At 40.4% G+C, this 26,219-nt stretch overlaps 1 protein-coding gene across 9 annotated transcripts in view; it reads left to right on the top strand.

The window, feature by feature from the left end:
• Positions 1 to 26,219, top strand: part of TOX (thymocyte selection associated high mobility group box) — a 304,338-nt gene that overhangs the window by 131,599 nt on the left and 146,520 nt on the right. For all 9 annotated transcript variants that reach the window (XM_077492744.1, XM_077492743.1, XM_077492750.1 and 6 more), the window contains one exon: positions 16,370 to 16,435. In XM_077492744.1, coding sequence (XP_077348870.1) covers positions 16,370 to 16,435 — 66 coding nt within the window. The remainder of the gene's footprint in view (positions 1 to 16,369; positions 16,436 to 26,219) is intronic.

The raw sequence follows: 26,219 nt of genomic DNA, 5'->3' as shown, positions 1-26,219 counted from the left end.
CATTGCATAACAAATGGGATCTGGATAACCTTGTCATGTCATGGTGATCATCATAATTATCAATGAAGGGAAAATACAAAAAAACAGAACTATGGAATGTGCTCACTCTGAACTCTGAAACCACAAACTAAAAACGTATGCATTCATCTTTTATAATTCTTGAAGCTTGGTACCTGGGGCTGATACAACACCTAAACAGCAAGCATAGCGATGAGAGGCGTGCTTGTCTAAGGGTGAGAGGATGTATCTCATGAAAGGCCAAACTCACCACTGAGGCATTGATCATACCAGGACCCACACTCAGTGGCACATTATGGGCATTGCATAGCTACCTTCTCTCCAATCTGACCTGCAATCACCACTGCCAACTTCCTTCCCAATTCTGAGATGTCATGTGACTAAATGCTAAGCACAATAGGAAGCTGATTCTGGAAGGCGTGAACATTTGTGTCACTTTTCACCATGACCACCAATCTCTGCAGCACTATAACACAACCTTTGTGTGATATACGTTCTTTAGCCCACAAATTCATTCTTTCCATAAAAAAAACGAAAAACGACTAGCTGTCAGTTCTCTCATATAGGACTTAATGATATGCACTGCTTTTTCATATTTGTCAAATAAAAGGTTTACAGGCAGTATTCAGAGAACTAGGCCTGTGCTTGGGAAACAGGCTACTATACTTGAATCAGGGCCAGGTCTGGGCTCCCCAAGTGCCACATTTGTGACAATATACTACTAACCTACAATTTTTTTTTTTTAATTAAGAAAAAAATATTTATATAGATGTACATATTGAATTCATGTTATAAATGTGTGCAACTTAATTTTCACAAATTAAACTCTATATAGATATTGAGTAGAGTAAGCTTATTAATCATTTGTAAGAGGTTCATGGATTATTTAATAACGTCATCATTAACTTGTTGCTAAATTAATCATGTATTTATTCTATTTCTGCTTTTATCTTCAGTTCATTAACCCAAATAAAAAACATAACATGAATGCCAAGATTTACAAGTTGTGTAGTTTCTCAAGTCCCAGAAATAAATTCTCTTTGAATGTTTTTGTCATCTTCGTGTGCTTAAGATATCCAGCACTGCTGCATGTCAGCTTTTTTTGTGATGAAATTATAACGATTAAATAACGTAAAACATGTGCAGGAGAATAAAAAACATTTACATTATTCTGTATGGAGAAATGACTCCCTTTGCTTGATTTAGTAGGTTTAGAGGAAGTACTTCTCCAGCTCCCCATCGTTTTATAACAGCCATCAGTATTACCATTACTTGCATACACAGTTAGAGCTCTAGTCACTTCCACAGGTCCCTTCTATAGTTGCTACATTTACTGCAAACATCCCCTAGCTTTATGGAAGGCCGATTATCTTGGGGAGTCACAATCAGGTCTGTTGCAATGGTATATAGACCACAGTTTCCTCAGTTGCAGTTGGCCTCTGATCTAGGTGATCCCTTCCTGTTCTCTACTGTCCCACATTAATAAAGTAGCTAGACTTACAATTAAGTAGAGCACATTATATAGAAAATATAGGAGACATGTGGAGTAGAGCAATTGTGCTGGTCTTCAACAACTTCCGTGTCTGATCCCGAAGAATCTTCTGTGAGCAACTCTCTATGAATTCTGTGTAATTATATTTTCATTACCATAGTAATGCTGGGGCATTAAATTATTATCGGGTGCAGGAGATTGGAGTATCAAAGGGTGGCCTGTACATCCACAGCTACACTAATGGACTGTTGTAATAATATACTTTTTGTTATAATTGTGCACCAGACTCTAAATTACCTTTTCTGCATTGTCACCCTGCTGTATACCTATGTGGTATAGAGTTTATCAGTCTATAAAATTGAACATGAAGGTTTCTTACAGCATTGATTATGAATTGTAAAATGTGACTGTCATGTCAATTAGAAATATAATTGATTGATTAAATAAAAAAAAGTAGTGTAAAACAGACATAATCTATCGCTAGAAACGTGACATGATTGCTAGATTTAAAGTTACTGCAGCCTTTGGTTTAATTATATTAAAATAAGCTTTGGTATAGAAAAGGTGGTATTTTCTGTAGTCAACAACACTTTCTATATTCATATTGCAGGCTTTCAGCAGCTGCAAACCACCATTAACATCTGATTTAATTTCCCCAAAACAGCTTCTTTAACACAAGTTAAAAACCCATAGATAATGGTTAACACAGCAAGACTAGATAACCCAAGGTAGACCTGAAATTTCTTATCTTATCTTTATAGAACACAACAAAGCCTGCCAGGCATAAATATCATAACAAATGCGCTGGCTTCTCCATCATACAGTAAACTCTTGGCAGTGTTGTGATCTTTAATGGTGATAGTCTAGGAAAATGTATAAAAGACCATAGATTGTGTGGAGCCTCATGGCTTCATTGATTACACTGTAAAATCCATTAGCACTATCTAAATCATAGATATGTACATTGACACAGGAAGCCTTCTGGGATTTGTGGGTACTTCTCTTGCACCACATACAAAGGCTACTGAATACAACTTACTTGATATATTTGTTATATATTTGGTTTATTATTGTTTTAAACCTTACTGCAAAGTTGCACTTGGGGAGATTTACTAAAACCGGTGCGCAAAGTGCAGCTGCTTATTGTAACCATTCAGCTTCTAACTTCAGCCTGTTCAATTAAAGTGGGATGTAAACCCACTCTCATCCTTTCCAAACTACTGCCATAGTGGTTATACCTACTGCATGTATCCTTACCTGTCAAATGTCTCCTCTCTGTCAGTTATGAGACCCGAAAAACTGCAGATTCTGAGGTTGGGTCTGTTGTCTGGAGCTCGGTGGGTGTTGTCGTGATGTCAGTAGTCTCCCTGCCCACCTCTATACTTCCCTTGTCAACATGCATTTTCTTCTGGTTTATTTCTTACACTGGACTTCTGCTATGGTCACTAACATCCAGTCAAAACCCAGAAAAGTCACCACATGTCTTCAGCATGACCAATCATGCTGAGGTATGGAGCAGAAAATCCTGGGAGAGCAAGAGAAACACATGCACAAGCCTGAGAGAGACAATCACTTGTCACTCACAGCAAGGGGGAGAAACAGACTCTGATTTATCTGTCTGTTTTTATCTCACTGAAAAAAGATAAGAGGAATACTCAGAGCTGTATTAACTCTTCGTGGCAAGATGGGGCATAGATGGCATGCCATTCTATACTGTACAAGGTGCAAGCCTTAATTAAAAAAAATGTTTTGGGTTTACATCCACTTTAAATACGATAAAACCTAGAGGTTGATTGTTTTTTATGCATCGCTGCACCAGATTATGTGTGCACCAATTTTAGTAAATCTACCCCCTTATGTCAAACTCAGTATTTGGTGAAACAAAGTTGAAAATATATAAACATAACCAGATCTTGGTGCTGCTGGTCCAAGAGAGGCTTTGTTTAGGTCTTTAGTTGTAAAGCCAGCTAAAAATATCTTCAGTGAGGTCTCTTAATGTCATAATAGACCAGCAGGCATTTGAACAATGGTTGGTGAAGTTTTGTTTTTTTGTCTAGTTTTACTTGCATATCAAATGCGAGTAATATTTATTTTCAAAATAATTAATTTAACATGTATCTAAGCACAAGAACCAAAATGTTATATATTACAGCTTACAAGTCCTTAGATTTGGTGGCTTCATTCATTTTTTTTTTCAGGTATTTTTTATTTTATTTTTACCTGGAAATCTTACCAATAACACACTTCTTTTCCCATGGTAAAAATGGTCACTGTCTATATAGCATCAATAGAGGAACAGTGTTGTTATCCTAAGCTGCGCTCCTGATTTAGACTACAAACACCTCCTCCTCTTTTGAACACCATAACATAAGTGGGAGGGGTTCTGTAGTCCACAGAAGAGAACTGGGAAAGCTGATTTGTTTGAGATTCCAGTTCAGTGCACAGAATACTAGATTCCTGGTAGAATCAACTGGTATGTTTCTGTATTTGTAGAAAATGTGCTTAGCCTAAAACTAGGTACATATTACAGTTTCTTGATGTGCAACCTGGCGGGTTGTCAGCTACTGTCAGACCTGCTGTACTAACCATGCCAGGTTAGTCCATCAATATCCTCTGCTAAGCTTTTGTGTTCTGACAGGGGGACAGCCTCTCACCACCAGAACACTCAGATCAGCACTCTCTGCCATTACCAGTTGGCTGCCGGTTTTCCAGAATGCACGTCCCAACAGACAGACCGACATAAACATGGGTAGAATGTCGGACTCTTTGTTTTTTTGGACCGGCAATTGACTCCCGACATTCTGTCTGTGTGTACGGGGCTTAAAAAAAAGAAAACAAATGCAGCCACTATATCTGCTAAGAACTGGTAAGCTGCACTATAACATTTTTTTCTTCTTGGGTTTAGAATTACTTTATATGACTTAATGAAAGCTGATAAAAATCACAATATCAGGCATCAAGCTTTTATTGTTGTGGTAAAGCCACAAAATTATAATCTGCACTTCTGGTAGCTGGAAGTGTGCACCATTGTACATGTAGAATTGTTTATACCACCATAAGGGCTAGGATAACTCTGGTGTCACAGTTCATAGCCTATGTCAGCTCATACTTACTTGCAATTCATAGCAAGTAGCATTGCATTCATTACTTTGAGATTAATTACAAACTTAGTGTAGAAGAGATAAAATAAAGACCAGATGTCTCCTTGATAACCATGGGTTATGTCATATTTCCAACATTACCAAATAATTTTTATTACATGTACTAGTTAAAATATGACATTTACAAATGACATTAAAATTCTCAGTAAATATTATAGTAATTAGAAACATATTTTGTGTGCTGTATTAAAGCATTTGTTCTTTTAATCCTAAAGCTTTTTCTTTCCTTTGTTACAAGTGGTCACATAAAAGAATTCTATATTGGTTAATATGTTTCCTGGTAGGATAACCTATTTGTAGTTAATTGTTTAGTTTCTTTATGTATTATTGATGAGCTTAGATGAGCACTGATTTCTCCTGAGGCTACTTGATAAATCTGTTGAATAATCCTGTCAAAGACACTGAATTACATGGTAAAGCAGAATACAGCCTGCTAATTTTACAGTACTGTATTCCTACAAAACCTGCTCTAATATATATGGGTTTTGTATGTTTACCAGAAACAATGTTACCAGCACAATTACCCTGCCTTTGAGTCAATGGATTAGATTTTCTAAAATTCAATTGGACAACAGCAAATAAAAAAGTGTAGAACTAGAAAGCTTCTTTACAGCTTTCTGCCAAAGTATAAGAGATTTAAATAAAAGGCTGAAATCACTTGCATTCCATTACTGATTGCTTAGCAATGGCAGTTTGAATTAAAAAAAAAGTGATCTCTGCAGGGTCTCTGCTGTAGAACCTGTAACCATTTCAGTGCATACCTTATATGACAGGTTTACAATAAAGATCAGTTAGCATGAGCAACAATTTGATTCAGCATGACATTTTATGATACAGCTTTCAGTTACTGTATATGCAGAGAAACAGACATGTCGTATGGAATATTCCTTGATAGGAATTTAAAGGGAATGCTTTTTTTTTTTGGAACTATTTGAGAAGTAACTAAACCTCTAGCAAGACCTTAGAATCTAAGGTCTTCCTAGCTTTAGAGATGCGGTTCCAGATTTCACATGCAGCTCTTGGTAAAATCTGGTATTAAGCTTCTACAGTATAAATACAATTCTTTTCTAGGAGGACTATTGTATATATCTTACAATATACTATATTCTATATCTGTATAGTTAGACTTTTATCTACCAATCACAGTAAGGAGGAAAATTACCTAATTGATGTTTACATTTTTGCATTTTGTGATTGCAGACAAGGGGACAACATAGAACAGGGTTTTTCTAATTAAATGTGCCATTTTATGTACTTTTACTAGCATGACCAAATAGCAATGAAAATAATACTGTGAAGGGGAGATGCAGAGTAGATAGATAATATGCTTGGTTATTTCGATAATTATGTGTCTTGCTTAATGCCTACTCCATATTTGTGTTACCCCATACAGTTTTCCATTTGCCATGACAAAACCTGAAGGTTACTTTTTAGAACAGTTAGGTGTCATATAGCACTTTATAGCTATTTCTTAAATAAGCCTTTACAGAAGCAACATACAAGTGGAATGAAGGGGCCTGGTTAAAATTAGACTTGAATGGACTAGAGCTGGGGTATAGACTGATTGATTGGTGGCCTTTCAAGGTAAACAGCTGTATTTTGAAGCAACCAGTAGCTTTATGTTGAGGTTTCAGACCACCATGCCCTCTCCTTTATTTGCCTGAAGGCTGCATTTACAATTTCATTAGAGTAGTATGCATGCTACTGTAATCTGCAGGCTGAATGGGAAAAATCTAATAGATACATCCATCCATGTTACACAGCACAGATAGACAAATCTCCCACTGTGGCTATTGTATTTTGACAATTTTCCATCCAAATCTTTCAACCTATTTAAACTTGCCTAGGAAGTTTGAATGTGATGCAGGTTGCAGAGAGAAAGGAGCACTAACATAAATTGGTACATTTTTATTGACTCTCTATGGACCTGTGTGCTTATTTGGGGGGGGGGGGGGGGGTTCAGGGGGTTACAGCCTGGCAACCTATAGATGAGTATTTTTTTTTTCATTCAACCAGCAGATTGAACAAAAAAAATGACTCAATTTCCCCATCCACACTCAAAATGGATGGGAGAATCCTCCTATCTGAGCTGTTGTATTCTGATAGAGGAGAGAATTCCCCACCATCAGAAGGTTGTACAGAAGTTGATTGGTAGATTGTATAAAAGAGGACTTCTGCACTACTATAATAACTAAATAACCAAAAAATTTGGAAATGCTGCCAAATCGAATGGTGATCACAAATCACATATAAACATAAAAAATAGTATACATAAATGTACGTGACTCAGTGCATAACCTCAGTGATCAGTCTGCCTCACGAAATATAAAGGTAATAAAATAAACAAATATTGCTATAACCATATGTGAATCAAAAACATTACTTAAAATGTGTCCAGTAAATAAAGTGCATCAAATAAATAAATAAAGTGCATCCAATAGTCCAGTATATAAAGTGCACTCCTACTAATAGCAATACTAAAGTGCATTCAATATAGTCCAATGATGAAGTGAATTCATATAGTTCACTCCGCTAATAGCAGTACCAAAGTGCCAATCAAACAGTTATGTTGTCTTGTCCAAGCTTATAATGGCAATGTGTGTGCTCATGCAGGAGATATAAACCCTGCCCATTGTTCTCCAAAATACATTTCTGATCTACTATTTCTGTTAAAGTTATTGAAGGGGTATGACAGTTGAGCAACTTTCACTCAACTGTCATTCAATGTTTTCAAAAATACAGAATATTCATGACTATATTAGCGATAGGAATTAGAAGGCTAAGGTTCATTTCTTAGTTCACCTCATTGTATTTCTCTCTACAGCAGTTCTCAGACTTGGAGAGAGAGGGGCAGCAATAGGAACCAATCAAGCATTCTGTACATGAGATCAGAGGGAACATGTTAACAGTAGGAGAGAGCAGTGGGACAATCTCATCTATCTGCTACTGCTCCTTTACTTTGTAGTCACAGGCAAAGGACAGGGTGGTCTCCAAGGTGCATTACTGAACTGCACTAGAGACAATCAGATCATCAACCTGGCTGTGCTGTCTGAGAGAGCTACATAAATCCCAAAAATTGATGGATGAAATTACAAATCTTTTGGCATGCAAAACAGCTGTTATTTGTGAATTTAAAACTGTGGATTTAGCAGTTTGCCTGAATGTGGCTTTAAGTAGTAATGCATAGTGGACAATTTTACTGTATCTTTATATATGGTTCTGTTTAACTTGACATACACCATTTTTCCCAACTGAACATCGACCATGGCTAATATTAGGGTGTATTCATACCTAAACCTTTTATTTTCTATTTTGAATAGAATGGGGGGAGGTTAAAACACCTGGCAGGTTTTACTTCTATCTGGTGCTCCATTACAGAAATGTTCCCTCACTTTCTGTTCTGGAGACATCCTTTTACTAGACAAGAAGCAAGGGAACAAACAACAATAAAAAGCTGCCAAAATTGCTAGCATTCATCTACTTAACTGAAAGTGGTTGTAAACTCTTACATATACCCACCAAACTATCTAGCCTCAGATTATACAGAAATGAAACAAACCCTCCTACATAAGTTGTACCTGTTTATCTGCAGCCTTTTCTTCTCTACAGCCTCCTAAAGCCACAATTTACAATGGATGTATCAACTCTCAGAAAGCAGCAGGTGGGGATCTGATGTCACATATTGCACAGCATAAAGCACAGAGTTAAGTGTAATCTGAGACCTGAGTGGAGGGAAAAGTCATCTCCCCATCTACGCAGTCTCATTGGGAAATAGATGCAGCTGAGGAGGTCAATCACCTGCTGTGTGCTGGGGGAGTTGGGACTGTCTCCCAGGATTCTGTGGTTTCTGCATAGACTATAATTCTGACTCATGCAGATAGCAAAGGGAGGACAGAGCAGACAGAAATTACATGTGTCACAGAAATGTGCTCTGGATTGAGGCAAGTACACACTATTGAAGGCTGTGCTTTGTTAACATTTCACTTCACAGATTTACAACCACTTTAAAAAAAGTATTTTTGCTTCTATCTGTGTTGCTGTTAGGGAGATTTCCTCCTCACTTTCCGTCCTAGGGACAAACTTTTTACAGCACAGGAAATAAAGGAATATCTCTAAACTAACAGAACCTCCAACAGCAGTAAAACTAGAAAGAATATTGAATCCTTTCCTACTCCAAAACAACATTTCTTTTTTAGCTATAGATAAACTTTAAGCTGACAAAAAAATTAATCTTGTTTCAATAGAAGCATTAATTTTTCATGTACTGAGTGCTGAGGACTCTGCATATCTGTTATATAACCCATGGTAACAAAACTAAGTCTAGACACATGTCTTAGTTGTACTTTTCACCCAGCTTTCATCACAAAATGCCACTTCAAATGAATTTCAGAGACTTCATTATATTGATCAAGACACAAAATAATTATGGGTGTATGACTACTAGGTGCACTAGATGAACTTCGCACTCTTAGTATCTTAGCTCCCTCATTATAAGTAATGAAGTCTAGCAGACATTTTTACTTTATCTTCATTGTTGTGTTTGCCTAGCTAGGCATTCACTAGGTTTGATCATTCTGTTGAACGGTGTGTACTGAACATTGCCCTACAGAAGAGCCATGTAACTCAGAAACAAAAATACAGTCTTACTCTGATAAATCAACAAGAAGTATAAAAGAAGTTTGAAAAGTATTGTGCATAAATTTGCAATAGACATGCACAAAACAGAGATACATTAAATCTTATGAAGGTAAAAGTGAATAAAAAAGAAAATAAAAAGTTTATTGTTTTCTCTATTATGGAAACATTATGTTTAATATATTCAGTTTACAATCATTGCAAAGTGCTAAGGCTCAAATGACATCTCACACATCCAATATAACAGAACATTGTTCTTTCACATTCCAGTTCTGTTTGCAATTTAGTAAAATGTAATTTACTATAGTTTATGATGTGTGAAATGCATTAACTTCAAAGAGTGCTTGTTTATTTTTTTATATTTAATTTACATTTGAGTAAGGGCAAGCTCTCTTCCATGGATCCCATAAATCCCAATATATGTTGAAGAATTTATTATAAACTTTCTTTTTATGTCTGTGAAGTTTTGTTACCATTCTGGCAAAGTTCCCCAAAAAATTATAGATACGTATAAATAATTACTTGATGCAGTGAGTTTCTGAGTTCTTATTGGTATCTAGAATTACAATTACCTACAAGCATTTTCATGATGGCTATGGACAGCAAGAAATAAACTTGGGCTTCTTTGCCATTCTGGTGGGAGGTAGGAATGAGATTTAGGTTCACTTTCAACCCTAAGCCCAGCCTGTTTTTGGTTCAGTGGGGGTGCGGGTTTAAATTTTTCCTTCATTTCCAACCAAACAGTTATCCACACAGAAAGGGCCAGAAAGGGAAAAAGAATGGGCAGCGAGCATGTACCCTACTTCCTTTACCATACCAAGTCACATGTTTTTCAACATACTTTTGTTTTTGAAACCTTCTTTGGGATTTTGTAGGTAACCAAACCAAAAAAGTATTACTGTTTATAAAAAAACTTTTTATTACAAAAGTATTAAAAATATATAACCTTGTTTAAACAGGGGCATGTTCTGGCCTAAAAAACATTATACAAAGGTAGCTTGCTTGGGCATCATACATCCTTTTTAACTTGTTTATAGATTTATCAATTAATCTCTTCCTCAGGGATAATCAGATGCCTCTCTGAAATATAAAAAAAGCTTGCAAAAATATCTATGCAATATCATTGTCAGGGCTGGGCTCAGCCTTTCCTTCTCTGAGATGACTGCGATCCAGTTCAATGCAGATGTTTCTCAACCAGATTGAGATATACTTTGAGATGCTGCCCCCAGGCATTTTGCATTGCTTTCTCAAAGAGCCTTGGGAGATGTAAAAACCTGTTGTCTTGAGTTACCCTGAGTTTGTGGCCTCTTTTAAAAGGGTATTTGACGTTCCCGCATGCTCTGCTTTTGCTGCCAAGTGCCTTATGTCCATCAGAGTATGAGAACTGTTGCCGACTACACCATTGAATTCCGTACTCTGGCAGCAGAGGTTGCTTGCAACAATGAGGCCCTCATGGCTGCTTTTTCTCATGGTCTCTCGGATTCCATCAAGGATGAGATACCAGCTTGAGATATACCCACTGAGCTGGAGAAGTTGATCACGTTTGTCATCCTTGATGACACGACTCAGAGAAAGACTCTGTTTTAAGGAACGCTTGCGGAAGCCTCCTGTACGTTTGCCTCCAAGTTTTGCAGTCCTACCCATGTGTCCCTCACCTCCCATGCCTCCTGGTACAGAATCAGTCAGTGAAGATGAACCCACGCACCTGGGCTTTAGGCGTCTCTCTGTGGATGAGAGAACCTTTAGGAGGAGGGATAGATTGTGCCTTTATTGTGGCCAGGCAGGTCACTTTTTGAAGTCTTGTCCAGGGAATGGACAGACCTTAGGTGGTATTATTTTGTCCCCAGTTATCCAGAAGGATAAGCCCCTGGTTTCAGTCACCCTTTCTTGGGCTAAGTCGTCCATCGAGATACAGGCTCTAGTTGAATCTGGGGCTGCAGGCCTGTTAAGTGATGCTACCTTTGTATCAAAGCACTCCATTCCGCTGCAGCTGCATGACACTCCACTTGCCATTGAGGCTCTTGACGGGAGACCCTGCCCATGTGACTCATGAGATGGTTCCATTGTCCATGGCCATAGGAGCTCTTCACCGTGAGATAATCCAATTACAATCATTTTCTCACCTAGGTTTCCACTGGTTATTGGTTATCCTTGGTTACAGAGGCACAACCCCTCTTTTGATTGGTTCCGTGCTGAGGTTCTCTCCTGGTCGCCACAATGCAGTAAGACATGCTTCCAGAAGGTAGCCAAGGTCCTGTGCACATCTTCACTCTCCTCCCTGCCTGAGGAGTACTGCGATTTTAGAGATGTCTTTGACAAAGCTCAAGCCGGTAGTTTGCCTCCACACCGGCCGTATGATTGCGCAATTGACCTTCAACCTGGTGCCTTACCCCGGTGTGGCTGGGTTTACTCATTGACGATTGTGGAGGATAAAACCATGGAGGAGTATGTTGCAGATGCAATTTTTCGAGGTTTCAAATGCAAATCCTCGTCCCCTGCGGGTGCTGGTTTCTTCTTTGTGAAAAAGAAGAGTGGTGAACTGAGACTTTGTATTGATTATAGGGCTCTCAATCGTTTCACGATTAAGAATGCCTATCCGATTCCATTGACAGTTTTCACGAAGCTTGATTTGAGAGGGCATACAATCTCCTGAGGATTAAGGTGGATGACGAGTGGAAAACTGCATTTAATACCAGAACAGGCCATTATGAGTACCTCGTAATGCCTTTTGGCCTTTGTAACGCTCCGGCAGTTTTCTAAGAATTTATTAACAATGTCCTCCGAGATTTGTTGCAGTTATTTGTGGTGGTTTATCTCGATGATATCCTCATATTTTCCAAGTCCCTGGAGAGCCACCACACAGATGTCTGTGGTGTGCTTCAAAAACTAAGGGAGAACAGTCTCTCTTGTCAATTGGAAAAGTGTTCCATCGTGAACAGGTTAAATTCCTGGGTTATGTCATTTCCACTGCTGGTTTTTCGATGCATCCAGAGAAACTTTCAGCAGTTCTTTTGGTTTGGTTGCCGACAAAATCCCATAGAGGCTTTCAAAAACAAAACTAGGGATGGTGGCAACCTTCTCCGTGAACAGAGTGAACAAGTATTAAAAGTTCATGTCTTTCAACATTGGAAGGTACTTTTCAATGGGTGGTCTGTAAAGCTTTTCCTCTTGCAAGGCACCTTATCCCAATACTGGACACATGCTGTACTGTATATTTTCATTTCCCTAGCTTTCATTGGAAATAAAAATAAGTAAAAATTTTATTTTTTTCCCAACACATTTATGTCATTTGCACACACTCCTATAATAATCCTAACATATAATCAATAATGAAATTGGCTTCAAATTATATCACATACATGTGACTTTTATGTAATATTGTAGAACGGTATAGCTCAAATTGTGTGTGTGCATTTTACATTAGAAAAGCTTTATTCACTTTTTGACGCCACATTATAAGACACACACACACAGAAAAAACTGTTTGAGTAAGTTGTTAGCAAACACATAATGATAAAGATTAAGTTGAGTTGAGAAGGGCATGAAAACAAGGTTTTCACGGGTTTGAGATTACTAAAAATTGCAATTTTAATTCTGAAATAATACATGTCCTTTATGTCAGTTCATACCAGACCCTTAACCAGGCATGCAGATGGGTCAGCCAGGAAACCAGGAGAGTGAGGGTGCTTACCCACTCTTTGAATCATACCCGGACACATGCCTTCAACATTGGGAGAATACCTTGCAGAGGAGATTGGCAAAGGCTCCCATCACATACTGCCTCACAAACCAGCTGAGGATCATGAGTGACATCCTTAGTCACTAAGTCAATAATAGGACAAAGTGCATATAGTACTTTGTCCCTAATTCCTAGGTGCCCTGAAACAATAGCTGTGATGTCAGAAAGAGCACCCCTCTTTTTTTGGCACATGAGTGCCCCGATACAGAAACTATCAAGGAAACAGCCGCCCTGCATTGTAGCACCTATCTCCAATTTCCAGCACTTGCCTGAGTCAAACACCACCACAAATAATGCAGATGGAGGTGAGGCTAACAGCACATCCCCCTGCATTTTGCTTGCCTCTGGTGCTGAAAAGCAATGCTGTGGTGGCTGATTGTTGTGCCCAGGGTGGAAAGGGGGGGGGGGGTGTCCTGCTCAACATCAAAGCTAGTGGAAAAGAGAACATAATTATAAGATATTGATATAGACATTGATGATATTTTTTCTTTGAGCTTCATATGTATTGTTATTAAGAAAATAATACAGTGACTGATTTCTTGATTCTGTACTGCACTGTAACTTAAAAGGCTATCCATACTTGTTGCTTTTTTGTATTGCCTGCAACCCTTTTGAAGTAAGCTTTAAAATATTAAGATGTGAGAGACCTTAATGGTCTGTGTCAATGACATTTGATGAGCAAGTAAACTGTGCTTTTAACATCTTTTGAATTGATTCTGAGATTATTCAGAATTCGTTGTAGGTGCAGTTGACCTGGATTTGACATGCTACATCTGCTTTTACATTCCGAACTTGTATGGGGAGAGAAGCAGTTCTGAAGTGAACTAAAACCATCAGGGTGGCTATATGTGCTCCAAAAGAGAACTTTGACTATTAAATATGTTCATTATTATATTAGGAGATGCTTCAATTTGTTAAAAATCCTACAAAGACAGAAGGGAGCACTTCAACACAAAATATAGTTGCATGTTTGAGGACAGACAGGAGTATCTCCTCCCATTTTTGAATAGTCGTAGGTTGTTTGCAAGTCTCCTATTAAAAACGATGGGCACTGGGCAGTGAGAAGTACACATTGTATGCCTGTCTCCAGTTCAGTCACAAAAACACTCCAGCCAAAAACATCCCTCTATACATAGAACAGCATTTTAGTGTGTGCTACAGCTTATTAGTCCCTACATTGCCCAACTATGTTTGCAATTCAAATTAATATCTCTTTGGGTAAAAGTTATTGTGGTAAATATACTTGTGTTTTGGTATCTACTGAGGTTTTGTCAATCTTGTTATTATAGCTGTGAACAATCCTCATAAGTCATTTTAGACCTATTAGATACCCCTTTGTGCACTTTTCCAATATCTCCCAATATTTAAAGATAATTTCTTTGAAATATTTTTCTGGTAGGCTTGTTACAGCTCTTTTTTGCCTGTATGGGTGCCAAAAACAAATCACTTATTTTCAAACAATTTACACAAATTAAAGAATTAAACATAGCTTAAACTTTATTTTTCCTAATTAGTAAATCATTATCAACAATGGCAAATGGGGCTAGTAAATTAAATAGGTCTGTTAGAAGTTATTAGGCTGAAGTAGAGTTAAAATAAATGCTTGCTTGGCCTTTTTAACTACATTCCACTCAGCATCCATCAGGGATTTCTTAATCTTCTATTGATAATGAACAGGAAAAGGGATCTCTGCTGATAGCTGCTGGCAGGTGAGATGGCAAATAATACTTAAACAGATGGAAACATTAAAATAAGTGGTATAATCAATGCCAGTATGATCGTACTACCTCAGGCACAACATTTTCTATAAAGATGTCACCACTTCAGGCATCAGTTTTTCAATTTTTTTTTTGCTGGTGTGTATGGAAAGCACAATAGGCCTGTGCATTTTCCCAGGCTTTCTGTTACAATAGTGACTAAGCATGTTGAAGGGTAGAAGAGCTCTATTTCATGTTTGTCACTTCTCTAGCAAATCTGTGATTTGTTTCGCTGAACAAAGGCAAAGAAGAGACTTGACAGATATCCACTGGGGATGCAATTGAGACCACTAAGCCTTGTTTCTTTATGAATGAAGGTTGACTGGGGATGGGAATGGTACAGACTTATTAGAACATGTGTGTGCATCTCCCAATAATGCACGAGACTTTGTACACAATAGCTTTTTAGTTGACAGAATGTATGAAAAATATGTTGAGTTTTTCTTTTGAAAGTTTTTAGTTAAAAGGAAAACATACTTGCTTCAGCCATGATGTAGAGAACCCCCCCCCCCCACCCCCTTTTGTTGTTCATTGTTCATTCCTAGCTTCCAACAGCTGTCTAAAGAAATGGTGTATGCCCATGAGATTGGATCAAGACTTTAAGGCCATTTGGCTGTTCCTTTTGCTATGGAATTTTTACTTTGCATGAGAATTTTCCCGTAGCTTAGTGAATGAGGTCACACAGTCCAATTTTTAATTCCCGTCTCAGCTACTGTAAGTTTATTTCCTATGGGATAAAACGTTTTTCTTATTTTCATAGTTGTTGGTTGGCCCATTAGGTCTATGGAAAGTAAAACATGCTACACCCTAATTTATTTAAAAGAAGTACTAAAAACATTTTGTTGGAGTAATGAGGGGTCTCTGTTCAGCTCTTACACAAGGGCCATGTGACTTTTAGTTACACCCCCGTTCAGTTCATTTTGTTTCAGTTTTACAATTTGTACATAATCACTCTATTGCAAGGAAGGTTGATGTCACATGCCGTGCCCAATACAGCAAGCTCTGTTCCCCGTTCCACTATTCTTATAAGACAAAGACTTGCTTCATGGATGAATAGCATGGCTCTCTAAATAAATGTCCTCTCCCTTCACTGTAATCTTGCATGACACTCCTATTTATTTGATTTACAAATCAGTATTAAGAAATACATTGTTTTAATAAGATAAGACAGTGGAATACATCATTATGCATTTTGTAACTAATCTACTCTTTGCCTTCTCCCATGAGAAACTATGCAATTTATTTAGCACTTCATTAGGCCCAGCAGCAATATCTATACATGGTATACACACACTGATCCATTTTGTTTGGTAACAGATTGTGGATGAAAGGAAACCATTCATTTATTGCTTGCTTGGTATAATTACTACTGCACTAATTACCGCAAATCACTGACATGCCAGTTCAATGAGTGTCACAATAAAATGCAAAAACAAAACCAGAAAATAATTCTTTTTTTTTTGCTACTGCCTTCAATGAAATGTAAGGAGTGTTTTGTTGGACTGTTGGAGAGTGAGAAAGAAAGGAGTTTATTTGCTAAACATTTTACTATTATTTTATATTGCAGTTTGACGGTGATAACATGTACATGAGTATGTCAGAGCCAAACCAGGACTACGTGCCAGCAAGCCAGGTGGGTTAATTAATCTTCTATGCCTTGTTTCAAATTGTAATTAAACAAATTCGAAGAGCTGCATTGCAAATGAGTGGCACTATCCATAACTGCTGCAATCAGGAATTATCATAATTTATCAACAAAGCATTTAAGCCTTTTTTTGCCACTTAATGAGATAGGACCGATAGAGAAGAAAAAAAAAACACGGAGCTGGTGTTTGCTGTAAAATATTACCTTGTTGCCTCTCCAGCATGTAAGCAGCTGTTTTGCCAGCATGATCCTCCTTAAACAGTTGTTTTTACCTTTAGGGATAAACTCTTTACAGGTGCCGCTTATTTGGATTTGTAACTGCAGATGAGTTAATCATTTTAAGCTGCTTGTGTCACAGAATGTTTTAATTAGATAGAAGAAACAAGCTGGGATCTAGTGCACTTTTTTGTGGAACATTTTTATCTAGAATTTATCGGCATGAAAACAGAACAGCAGGATGCAAGTTACAAATTACACATTAGGAAACGAATACTATTTTAAAGAGGACTATATTATAAGATCAGCAAATTCCTTATAATGAAACGGGTAGTAGATCTCCCATGTTTAAAGGGAATAAGGGAAAGTATGCTTAACAACATTGGTCATTGGATCAAAGATAAATGTTATTTGTTCCATACCCCAACCAAGCTTTAAGATAATGCAGATGATAATACTATACAATTAGTTATCATATAAGTGGATATATTCATAATATGATCACTTTGTCCATTTCCCCCATACAATCCAAATTGTTATTGAGCAGACAGTACTCATCATACATATCTAATATGACTTAATCTACTTTATGCTTGGCCTGTGTATGAGTAGCTAAAAACTGATTCCAGCACTGGCTAAAATTACTCAGGTTAACAATACTATTAAAGTGCAGGCACCTTATAGTGCTTGTAAGTGCCAGCTGTAATCTTCAAATGTAAATTTTTGCCTTTTACGGAGCCCCCATAATTTCTGATACCTTTTTTATGTTTATGGGACCCCATAATTTCTTAGCCCAGATTGCACCTCTGGCCACGTGACAAAAAACACTACCCTCTTTGGATGAGCCAAGCCTCACCCATCATTCAAGATTTAAATGATAGAGCCCTGGACATCATGGGAAGGTGAGCTTTCCTGAATCTTTCCTTCTGGTGCCTTTAGGGGAGATTTATTTCTACATAACATAATTTGCTTTTGTGCCCTCTCCAAATTTCCTATGTCCTTCTTACGATATAGAGCCCATAACTATGTTCCCTGTTCAAGATATGACCTTACAAGTAAATAATAATAAAAAAATATATAATAATAATTCAATACTTAATTTGCAATTGCTTTCATTTTAAGATTGCATTTCAACTTTATTTTCATGTTGAAACTTCTACTTGACAATGGTTATCTACTGCTCAGCTTACTCTTTACCCATATCCTTTTACTGCCAATATTATTAGCCTGACCAAAATGCTTAAAGTGGAGGGCCACCCTGAAAAAAAAAATACATTAAAAATTAAAAAAAAATATGAAAAAAAAATATATTTTTTTTACTTACCAGAAATGCCTGTTGCTAGGCACATCATCCTAATCTGCCTCTTCCTCCTCCGCGGAGATCTTCTGTCTTCTCTCCTCCGTGCTGCGCTCCCCATTCACAAAGCGCTGCGCGACTCGTGCATGCGCAGTAGGAAACGGGCAGTGAAGCCGCAAGGCTCCACTGCCTGTTTCCCTTAGCCAAAATGGCAACGCCGGGACCCGAGAGCCGAGGGACGGGTCAGCCTCGGGCGGCCGACATCGCAGGCGCCCTGGACAGGTAAGTGTGCTTATTAAGTCAGCAGCTACAGTGTTTGCAGCTGCTGACTTTTTTTTTTTTAAACCGGCCCTCCTCTTTAAACTCTTAGGCCCCTTGCACACTGGGGCAGTTTTCAGGTGCTACAGCGCTAAAAATATCACCTGTGTAGCGCCTGAAAAAAACAGCCCCTTTCACTCCAGTGTGAAAGCTGGAGGGCTTTCACACTGGAGCGGTGCGCTGGCAGGATCGTGGAAAAAAGTCCTGTTAGGCGCATCTTTGGAGCGTTGAAGGAGCGGAGTATTCACTGCTCCTAATCCGCTCCTACCCATTGAAATCAGTGGGGCAGCGCGGCTATACCGCCACCAAAGCGCTACTGCAGCGGCGCTTTGTTGGCAGCTTAAACCCTTTTTCGCCCACTAGCGGGGGTTAAAACCTCCCCGCTATCAGCCGCATACCGCCGCAAAAACGACAGTAAAGCACCGCTAAAAATAGCGGCGCTTTACCGCCGACGCCCGCACTGCCCCAGTGTAAAAGGGGCCTTATTATCTCTGAAATTCATATCTCCTTTAGCCGAATCAGAATAGGAAAATGTATTAATCATTTTACAAAAAATAAAATAAAATAAAATGCAAATGCTGCCTCTCACAATAAAAGGCATCACATACTGAATCTCACATAAAACACTATCTTCATAAAAAACAACACATACCTACATAATAGATACATACTGTAACGAAACGTCCCACGCTCCACTTCAGTGCTTACGTCATATACCGCTTCCTCCCAGTCTGAATATAGATAGATATTCCAACTGCTAACAACCAGAAAACAAGACAACACTCGTTTGGTTGCTGAACATGGACTGAACTGGTTTATTTGCGATGACACACAAATATATACAGCAGGCTGACAATACAAACTGTAACCAGAAACCTAATTAACATGAGCTAGTTATCTAATCATTTACCCAGACTAGGTGACTCAGAGATATGACCTTTCAGGGTAGACTTGCCATCTCCTCTCTTACAATACACATAAGTAGAAACACATCCGCCAATAGTTTGTTGGGAGACAAAGGTGTGTTAATGAGCACAATGAACTATTGGGTGAAAGACCCAGGCTATCCAGTTCTCATTAATCAGCATTCCTTTCACATACATCTGTGCCCTGAGTTCCAAGCTGATAGAGACCATAATAGCCTCCTTAATAATTTCCTTTTGCATTACATAACAGAATATCTACCTAAATGTTTAGAGCTCCCTCAAATGTCAGGACCCATAGTCGGTAGGCAAGAGGTTTAGCATTCAGTCCCCTCCAAAAGCCTCTGTCCCGGGTGAGTCTGTCACACATACTATACATTTAATTTAACCATAAAAACCCCCCCAAAAAAAATCACATTTTGCAGCCTGGTAGTATGAGTGGAAGTGCTCCTAAATCGTCTGCCAGAAGGTAATACTGTAAACAAAGCATTCGCAGGATGGGAGCCTTGCTTCAGAATATTAATAGCTCTCCGAAGGCACCTCTTCTCCCCCAGTTCTTCAATACTCCGTAAATCTACCCCTTTAATTATCTTCTGCACTGTTTGTATTACCCTCTGTTGTCCCTTTTACTTGTAAAAAAAAAAAAAAAAAGGCCTATGCTTCAGACTGCTCTGCAAGGAAATATGTAGTGGTGTTACATAGCCTCATCTTACTATATAAATAATGTTCTGGATGAAGATTTAGATTTGGTTTGGGTGAAACTTTTGCGATTTAGCGAACCAAACTGCCCGTATTTGACTAGTTTACCTACCTGAATCCATGGCTGTTAGAATGTAAACAAAGAAGCCTGGGTCACGACCGTATATTTTCAATAATATCATCCAAAGTCGCCAGGCTTGTTGTTTACATTACAGGAGATTACCAGGGATTCTGTAATTTAACAGGTCATTGTGGCGAGAGGGAAATATCATTAAGTGACGGATTATTATAATTGATGATGGATCTACATCACTAGAGGACGTGCTTGACAAATGAATTTAAATTGGGGGGCATTTATTTCATTTTTTTACACTGTGTGTGTCTTTATTTACTTTTAACACTTTGCAGGAATGGGTAAGGGTTACCCCTGGATTATTGGATTTGGAGGAGAGGCCCTTGCCCTCAACATCTGCACAAGGTACCTTGTAAGGTGGGGGTTGCTTTCTCACTGTCCTTTGCAAGGTAGCCCCCAAAGGCATGGTATGGTTTGGGAAGGTGGAGCCTCATGCTTTCTGCCTTCCTTTTCTTTGCCACCCAGGCTGCATGCCCTGATAAGTGTCTGGTTGGAATTTTAGGGGAAACCCCATGCCATTTTTCAGTTTTTTTTTTAAAGACAATATACAAAAAAAAGTAAAAAGGTAATGAGTTCCCTTTAAGATCATAATCCGGCCCTTATTCAGATATCCAGCTTGTTTTGGGTGACCAGGAAAGAAAGAGAATTGAATCTGAAACCCTACTGTCTGTGTCATATACCTTTCAAAATTGAAAAGGAGGTACCTTGCAAGGCACCTTGTCCCAGTGTTGAAATTCAAGGGCTTCTTCCCCACAATCCAATGCCTGAGGAGTATGTGAGGGTTGGTGTGGAGGAAGTTTGATAGGAATCTGGAAGTTTATAATAAGGGTCCCCCAGATACCCGTTCCCCCCAAAAATTGAGTTCAGAGGTATATTAGTACACCTTACCCATCAACACCATTAACCACTTGGCGCCCATACTACGTCATATGACATTGTGGGCTTTGTGGTGGTATATCTGAATGATGCCTGAGGCCACAGACATCATTCAGATATCAGCATTTTCAGCTGGCGATTCCCTGCACCATAAAAATGATCATAGCGGCTGTTCCGCCACTTGATCATTCTTACGGGCGGCGGGAGGGGGCGCTTCCATCGGTGAGTCGGTCACATGATCTGCCGCCCCCCGGATGATACCATAGTGATTTCCGGCGGACCAGATCATCCCCAGAGTCTCTATGATCGATCGGAGGCCGGGCGCGATGTTATGACGTCACGCCCGGCCTCTGCATTCAAATTACGTTTTGGCTGGGAAGCCAGGATTGTTTTTTGTTTTTTTATTTTAGGCTTCCCAGCCTAGAGGTGAGATGTGGGGTCTTATTGACCCCATATTTCACTGTAAATAGGTCCGATCATGCCATATTCCTATTACAAGGGATGTTTACGTTCATTGTAATAGGAATAAAAGTAATACATTTTTTTTTTAAGTGTTGTTGACTATTATTTATGATTATGTGCTGTGGTAGTTCGGAATCTCCAATCCTGGGACCGGGTTTTGGGAACAGCCAGCAGTCTGACTGGATGATTGCACAGGTGGGTCTTGGGCTTAAAACAAAGCCAACACCATGGTTCTGGGCTCCACCCTCCCGAGGAGTCCAGGCGTGTAAGGGAGAAGAAGTGTGCAGGTCTGCACAGGTCGGTCTGTCAGAGCAGACAGAGGGTCCAAGCTTGTGGGCTGAAAGAGAAGCTGTTAAAGAGTGCTGAGGTACTGGGTGTACAGGAACTCTGTTAAAGAGCCAAGAGGGCTGCAGCAGAAGTCTGAGCAGCATTGCTGCTAAAGAGAGCCAGGTGGCTTGGTATTTTTGGTTCTACATACATTACTGCTGTGGAAAGCTGAAACCCCTGTGTGGGCAACTATTTTGTTATCTGACTTTTCTTTCTTTAATAAAAGTGGGCCTACGAGCCCTTAAACGACATCTGGTGTGGATCCAGCTCACTGGTAAGCTCTACCTTGAAGCTAAAATAACCCCCAAATATTACAAGTGGTGTTCGAATGCGGGCAGAAGACGGTGGAATCCGGGTCCTTGCTCTACAGTAAGTTCAAGTCAGGAACTATTGGCTGTGTGTGGAAGTGCAGCCAGGCAAAAGGCATTGCGTGTTGCAGGTGGTGTACCTGTGAATGAAAAGTCAAATTTTTTTTTTTCTCTTGCTATGAACTGTGTTTGTGTGCATGAGACAGCACAATCAGTGTGTGCAATGTGCAGGTGAGGAAAGCTTGCATGAAGAGAAAAGCAACTTGCTTTAAAAGAGACACTTTCATTTTCCTGGACGGTGTAAAGTTGTTCTGGAGTCTCTAAGTATGGGGCGGTCAAAGCTCTTAAAAGAAGCCAGGTTTGCTGAAATGAGAGACAGAGCTCTGTGGTTGGAGGGGTTGTTACCACCCAAACGAGCCCCATACATACCTGATCAGAGTGTATCAAGGAGAAAAGGGGCTGGGGTTGTCCCTAGCAACGCTGGTGCAATGAGTGCACAGGTGACTGCTGTTATGGAGAGTCCACCAGCATTTGAATCTGCAGTGGATTGGTGCAAGCGGCATTTAGCAGCACTGGACCAAGCTACAGAGGAAAGGAAGCCAACCCTCAGTGCAAGGGGAAAGCCGCTGGATGTCCATAACTGGAAGAGGGCTGTTGTTGCCCCTGGCAAAGCTGATGCAGTTAAAACAGCTATTGTGAAAGATGTGAATGTGTCACAGCATGAGATGGGATCCAGCAGAGAGAAGCCCATGCGATATGCAAGGAGAGAGGCTGATCAAAGGCTGAGGATGAGAGTGGTTGCCCATAGCAACGCAAAAGAAGCCAGTCGGGCTGTCGCTGTACCATGGGCTATGTCTAATAAGGATCGTGGAAAGCAGCTTAAGGAGGAGCCAATTTTTCATGTTGGAGAGAGCCAGCAAAGTTCTGCTGGGAGAGTGCGGTCTCCCATGGCAACCGGAGTGAAATTTATGCCTGAAAGGAGCTGCAGTAGAGGTTTGGTTCAGCGCCCCCACAAAGCGGCCTGTGCATTCCGGCCAGCTGGGAATCACCAAGAGAGAATCACTTTGGGGAAAAATCGTCCAGTACCATGCCTGGAATGTGGCCAGCTGGGGCATGGCATGTTTTCTTGCCCTAGGTTGTGGAATACGGCTGGAGATAATGTTGCTGAGAAAAAAGTTTTGTCTGTAGGCTCAGATTCCGGTGAAAATATGTTTGCAGTCACCCCTAGCAACAAGAAGTTTCCTGTTGTGCCTGCAGGGGGTGCTAAACGGTGGGAGATGCCTGCTGTAGTTTCATCCCATGGCCACCAGGAGGAGTTGGCCAGTAAAAGTGCAGCAGAGGACTGGTGCATAAGACGACGTACTCAAATGAAGATGGTGACCCCAACTACTGCGGTGGGTAAGACTGTCTTTAATGAAATGATGGCTGGAACTGCTGATTTCATGTATAAAAGGACTGGTTACGAGACTGTCCATGATGATGTGAGAGTGACCCCAGTTAGTGGGGCCACTGAATGTGCACTTGAGAATGACTTTTCCCTATACAGTGGTAATGCAAGGGTTAAAATCCAAATAGAACCTGTGTTGATGTCTAAAAGTGTTGTGTCTAATGACACTCAGGCTCAAGTTGACCATGGGCTAGGACAGCCTACAAATGCTAAAAATGCTATAAGTGTTACTGTTAATGAAAAGTTTGCTGCTGTTGGGAAAACTTTTGCTCTGAAAGAACCTGGGGTTATCAAAAATGGGCCGTTGCCTGTAGCAACTGGTGGTAAGCCGGCACAGTTGTCCACAGGAATCCCCAGGGAACTTCATGTATTGGAGTCAGAGGTTGCCCTGGACAACTGCGATGTCACTCTGGTGGGACAGAATGGAACTGTACCGTGTAATAGTAATGTGTTGGTGCAAACTGCTAGTACTAAAAATGTGGAGGTAAATGGTGGATTAACACAACCTGTGAAAAATGCAAACGTGTGTGAGGCTTATGAAATGCAAGCAGAGAAAGGTGGTGAATATGGTGTATTGCAACCTGTGCTACCACAGTCTGACATGATTTACAATGACTGGTGTAATGAGTCTGCAACTAAGCCAGTCTGTTCTTATGTGTCTCCTTGGGCAGATGGATCGGTGCTGAGGAGTACCGCAGAAGGGAGCGCACATACAACAGATTGGGATAGTTGGAGCAAAAATCTTATCTCCCTGATAGATAAGGCTTTTATGCACAAAAATATGGTGGACACGGTTTCTGCTGGGCCAGCAGGAGGGGCTACAGAACAGCCTGTACCTGAGGGCGCGGTGGCTGCTGCAGGGGTTAACCCTGGTGAGCAGGATGAACCAAATAAGGGCACAGCAGAGACATTGTCTGTGACCCACAAAACTGAGGTTGACATGGAGTGTCAACGTGACGTCACTGGTAATGTTCTGGAGCAGTTCACTGATGCTGAGCCTGAGAAGTTGGGTATGAGTCCAGCAATTGGCAGCGCTCTGGTGGAGCACCAGGCTGTGTTTACCTCCAGCCGGGAGGAGGTTCCGTTAACCATTGCAACTTTTCAAGTCTCAGCAAGTGAGTCTCTCTGCATCCCCAGTGTCATGAAAATCCCCAGGAAGGACTTAGGTCTGGAGTCAAGGGCCTGGTTATTTACCAAAGCATTAAAAGAGATGCTTGAACTTTGGGATGTACAGCCAATCTATACTAGTGTGTCTCCTCCACAGTCTGATGGGCTGGTACTGCGCAGTACCACTAGGTGGAGCACTGTATGGCAGGCTGTACAGAGCAAAGCAAAACAGGACAGGAATGGTTTATTCCTAAATTTGCTACTTTTGTTAAAAGTTGCCGCTACGTATGCTGCTAGATTAGCTCCAGAAGAAATATTTGAGACAGACTTTGGAGAAGTTGACAATAAGCCTAAAATGTCTGTGGTTACACCTCCTAACAGTCAGATGGGAAGCATTTCTGCTGCTATGGTCCAGTGTGGTCAGTTGGTGAAGGGCGTGTATACTGCACCAGTAGAAAAACCACATGTGGTGGAAGGGCCATGTGTGGACCTGAAAGCAGCAGAGGTCCTGACCAGGGCTCAAACAAAGGTGGTTAAAGAGACTGGGGTCCCCAGTCCAGTGGTTGGTTTAGGTGACAAACCTAATAATAAGGTCCCCGGGACAGGGGAATGGACAAGGAGCGTGCTAAAAATTGTATGTGAATCAGACGAGAGCTGGCCTGTTCCGGTGGATAAAATTACAGATGGCATCAGAACGGGTCAAGTGGTAGGACAGCTGCCTGCAGAGTGGGTGAACCCAGGGGAGGTGGCGTCCTGTGAGGTTCCTGTGGGTGATGGCGGCCCTCCAGTATGTGTGCCCTCTGCAGACTCTGCCCTAGCAAATTTTGAAACAAAAGGCATTGGTGACATGTGCAACATTGAGAGATCTAATGTTGGTTTGAATATGTCTGTTAATGATGAACCAAATAATGTGTTAATGGTACATGATAATGTGGTGTCCAAAGGTACAGGTAAACCTGGTAATCAATTAGTGACTGCTGAGTCAGGTACCAGAAATAAGAGGTGGGGTTCTGTTCTAAACACTATAGAAATAGGCCCCCTACAGTCTCAGAACAGTACTGCTGAGAGAGTTTTGGGGAAACCTGGGAACCTGAAGCATGGAGGCAGAAGGGTTGGTAGGAAGACCAACGGGAACCCATTAAGATTTCAGGAGAGGAAGTGCTTATGGAAATGCACTCGGAAGAAAAGTTGGGAAGGTCGCATCAAAGCTCATAGCAGAGTGACAGTAAGGCTTAGAGGGAGACCCCAAAGGAGGCATTGGGTGGAGTTCCCCGTTAGGAGAAGCGAGGTTGGACAGGAGGGTACTTCTGTAAATGGTATCTGGCACAGAGGTGCCAAAAGTAACTTGGGTGTTCCGCCCTCTGGGTCGAAACAAAGGGGGGGGATATGTGGTAGTTCGGAATCTCCAATCCTGGGACCGGGTTTTGGGAACAGCCAGCAGTCTGACTGGATGATTGCACAGGTGGGTCTTGGGCTTAAAACAAAGCCAACACCATGGTTCTGGGCTCCACCCTCCCGAGGAGTCCAGGCGTGTAAGGGAGAAGAAGTGTGCAGGTCTGCACAGGTCGGTCTGTCAGAGCAGACAGAGGGTCCAAGCTTGTGGGCTGAAAGAGAAGCTGTTAAAGAGTGCTGAGGTACTGGGTGTACAGGAACTCTGTT

This window comes from Lithobates pipiens, unplaced genomic scaffold, assembly GCF_037356315.1.
Source record: "Lithobates pipiens isolate NorthernLeopardFrog02 unplaced genomic scaffold, aLitPip1_a1.2 Scaffold_19, whole genome shotgun sequence".
Classification (NCBI taxonomy): Eukaryota; Metazoa; Chordata; class Amphibia; order Anura; family Ranidae; genus Lithobates; species Lithobates pipiens.
This window is presented reverse-complemented; position numbering and strand designations above follow the sequence as displayed.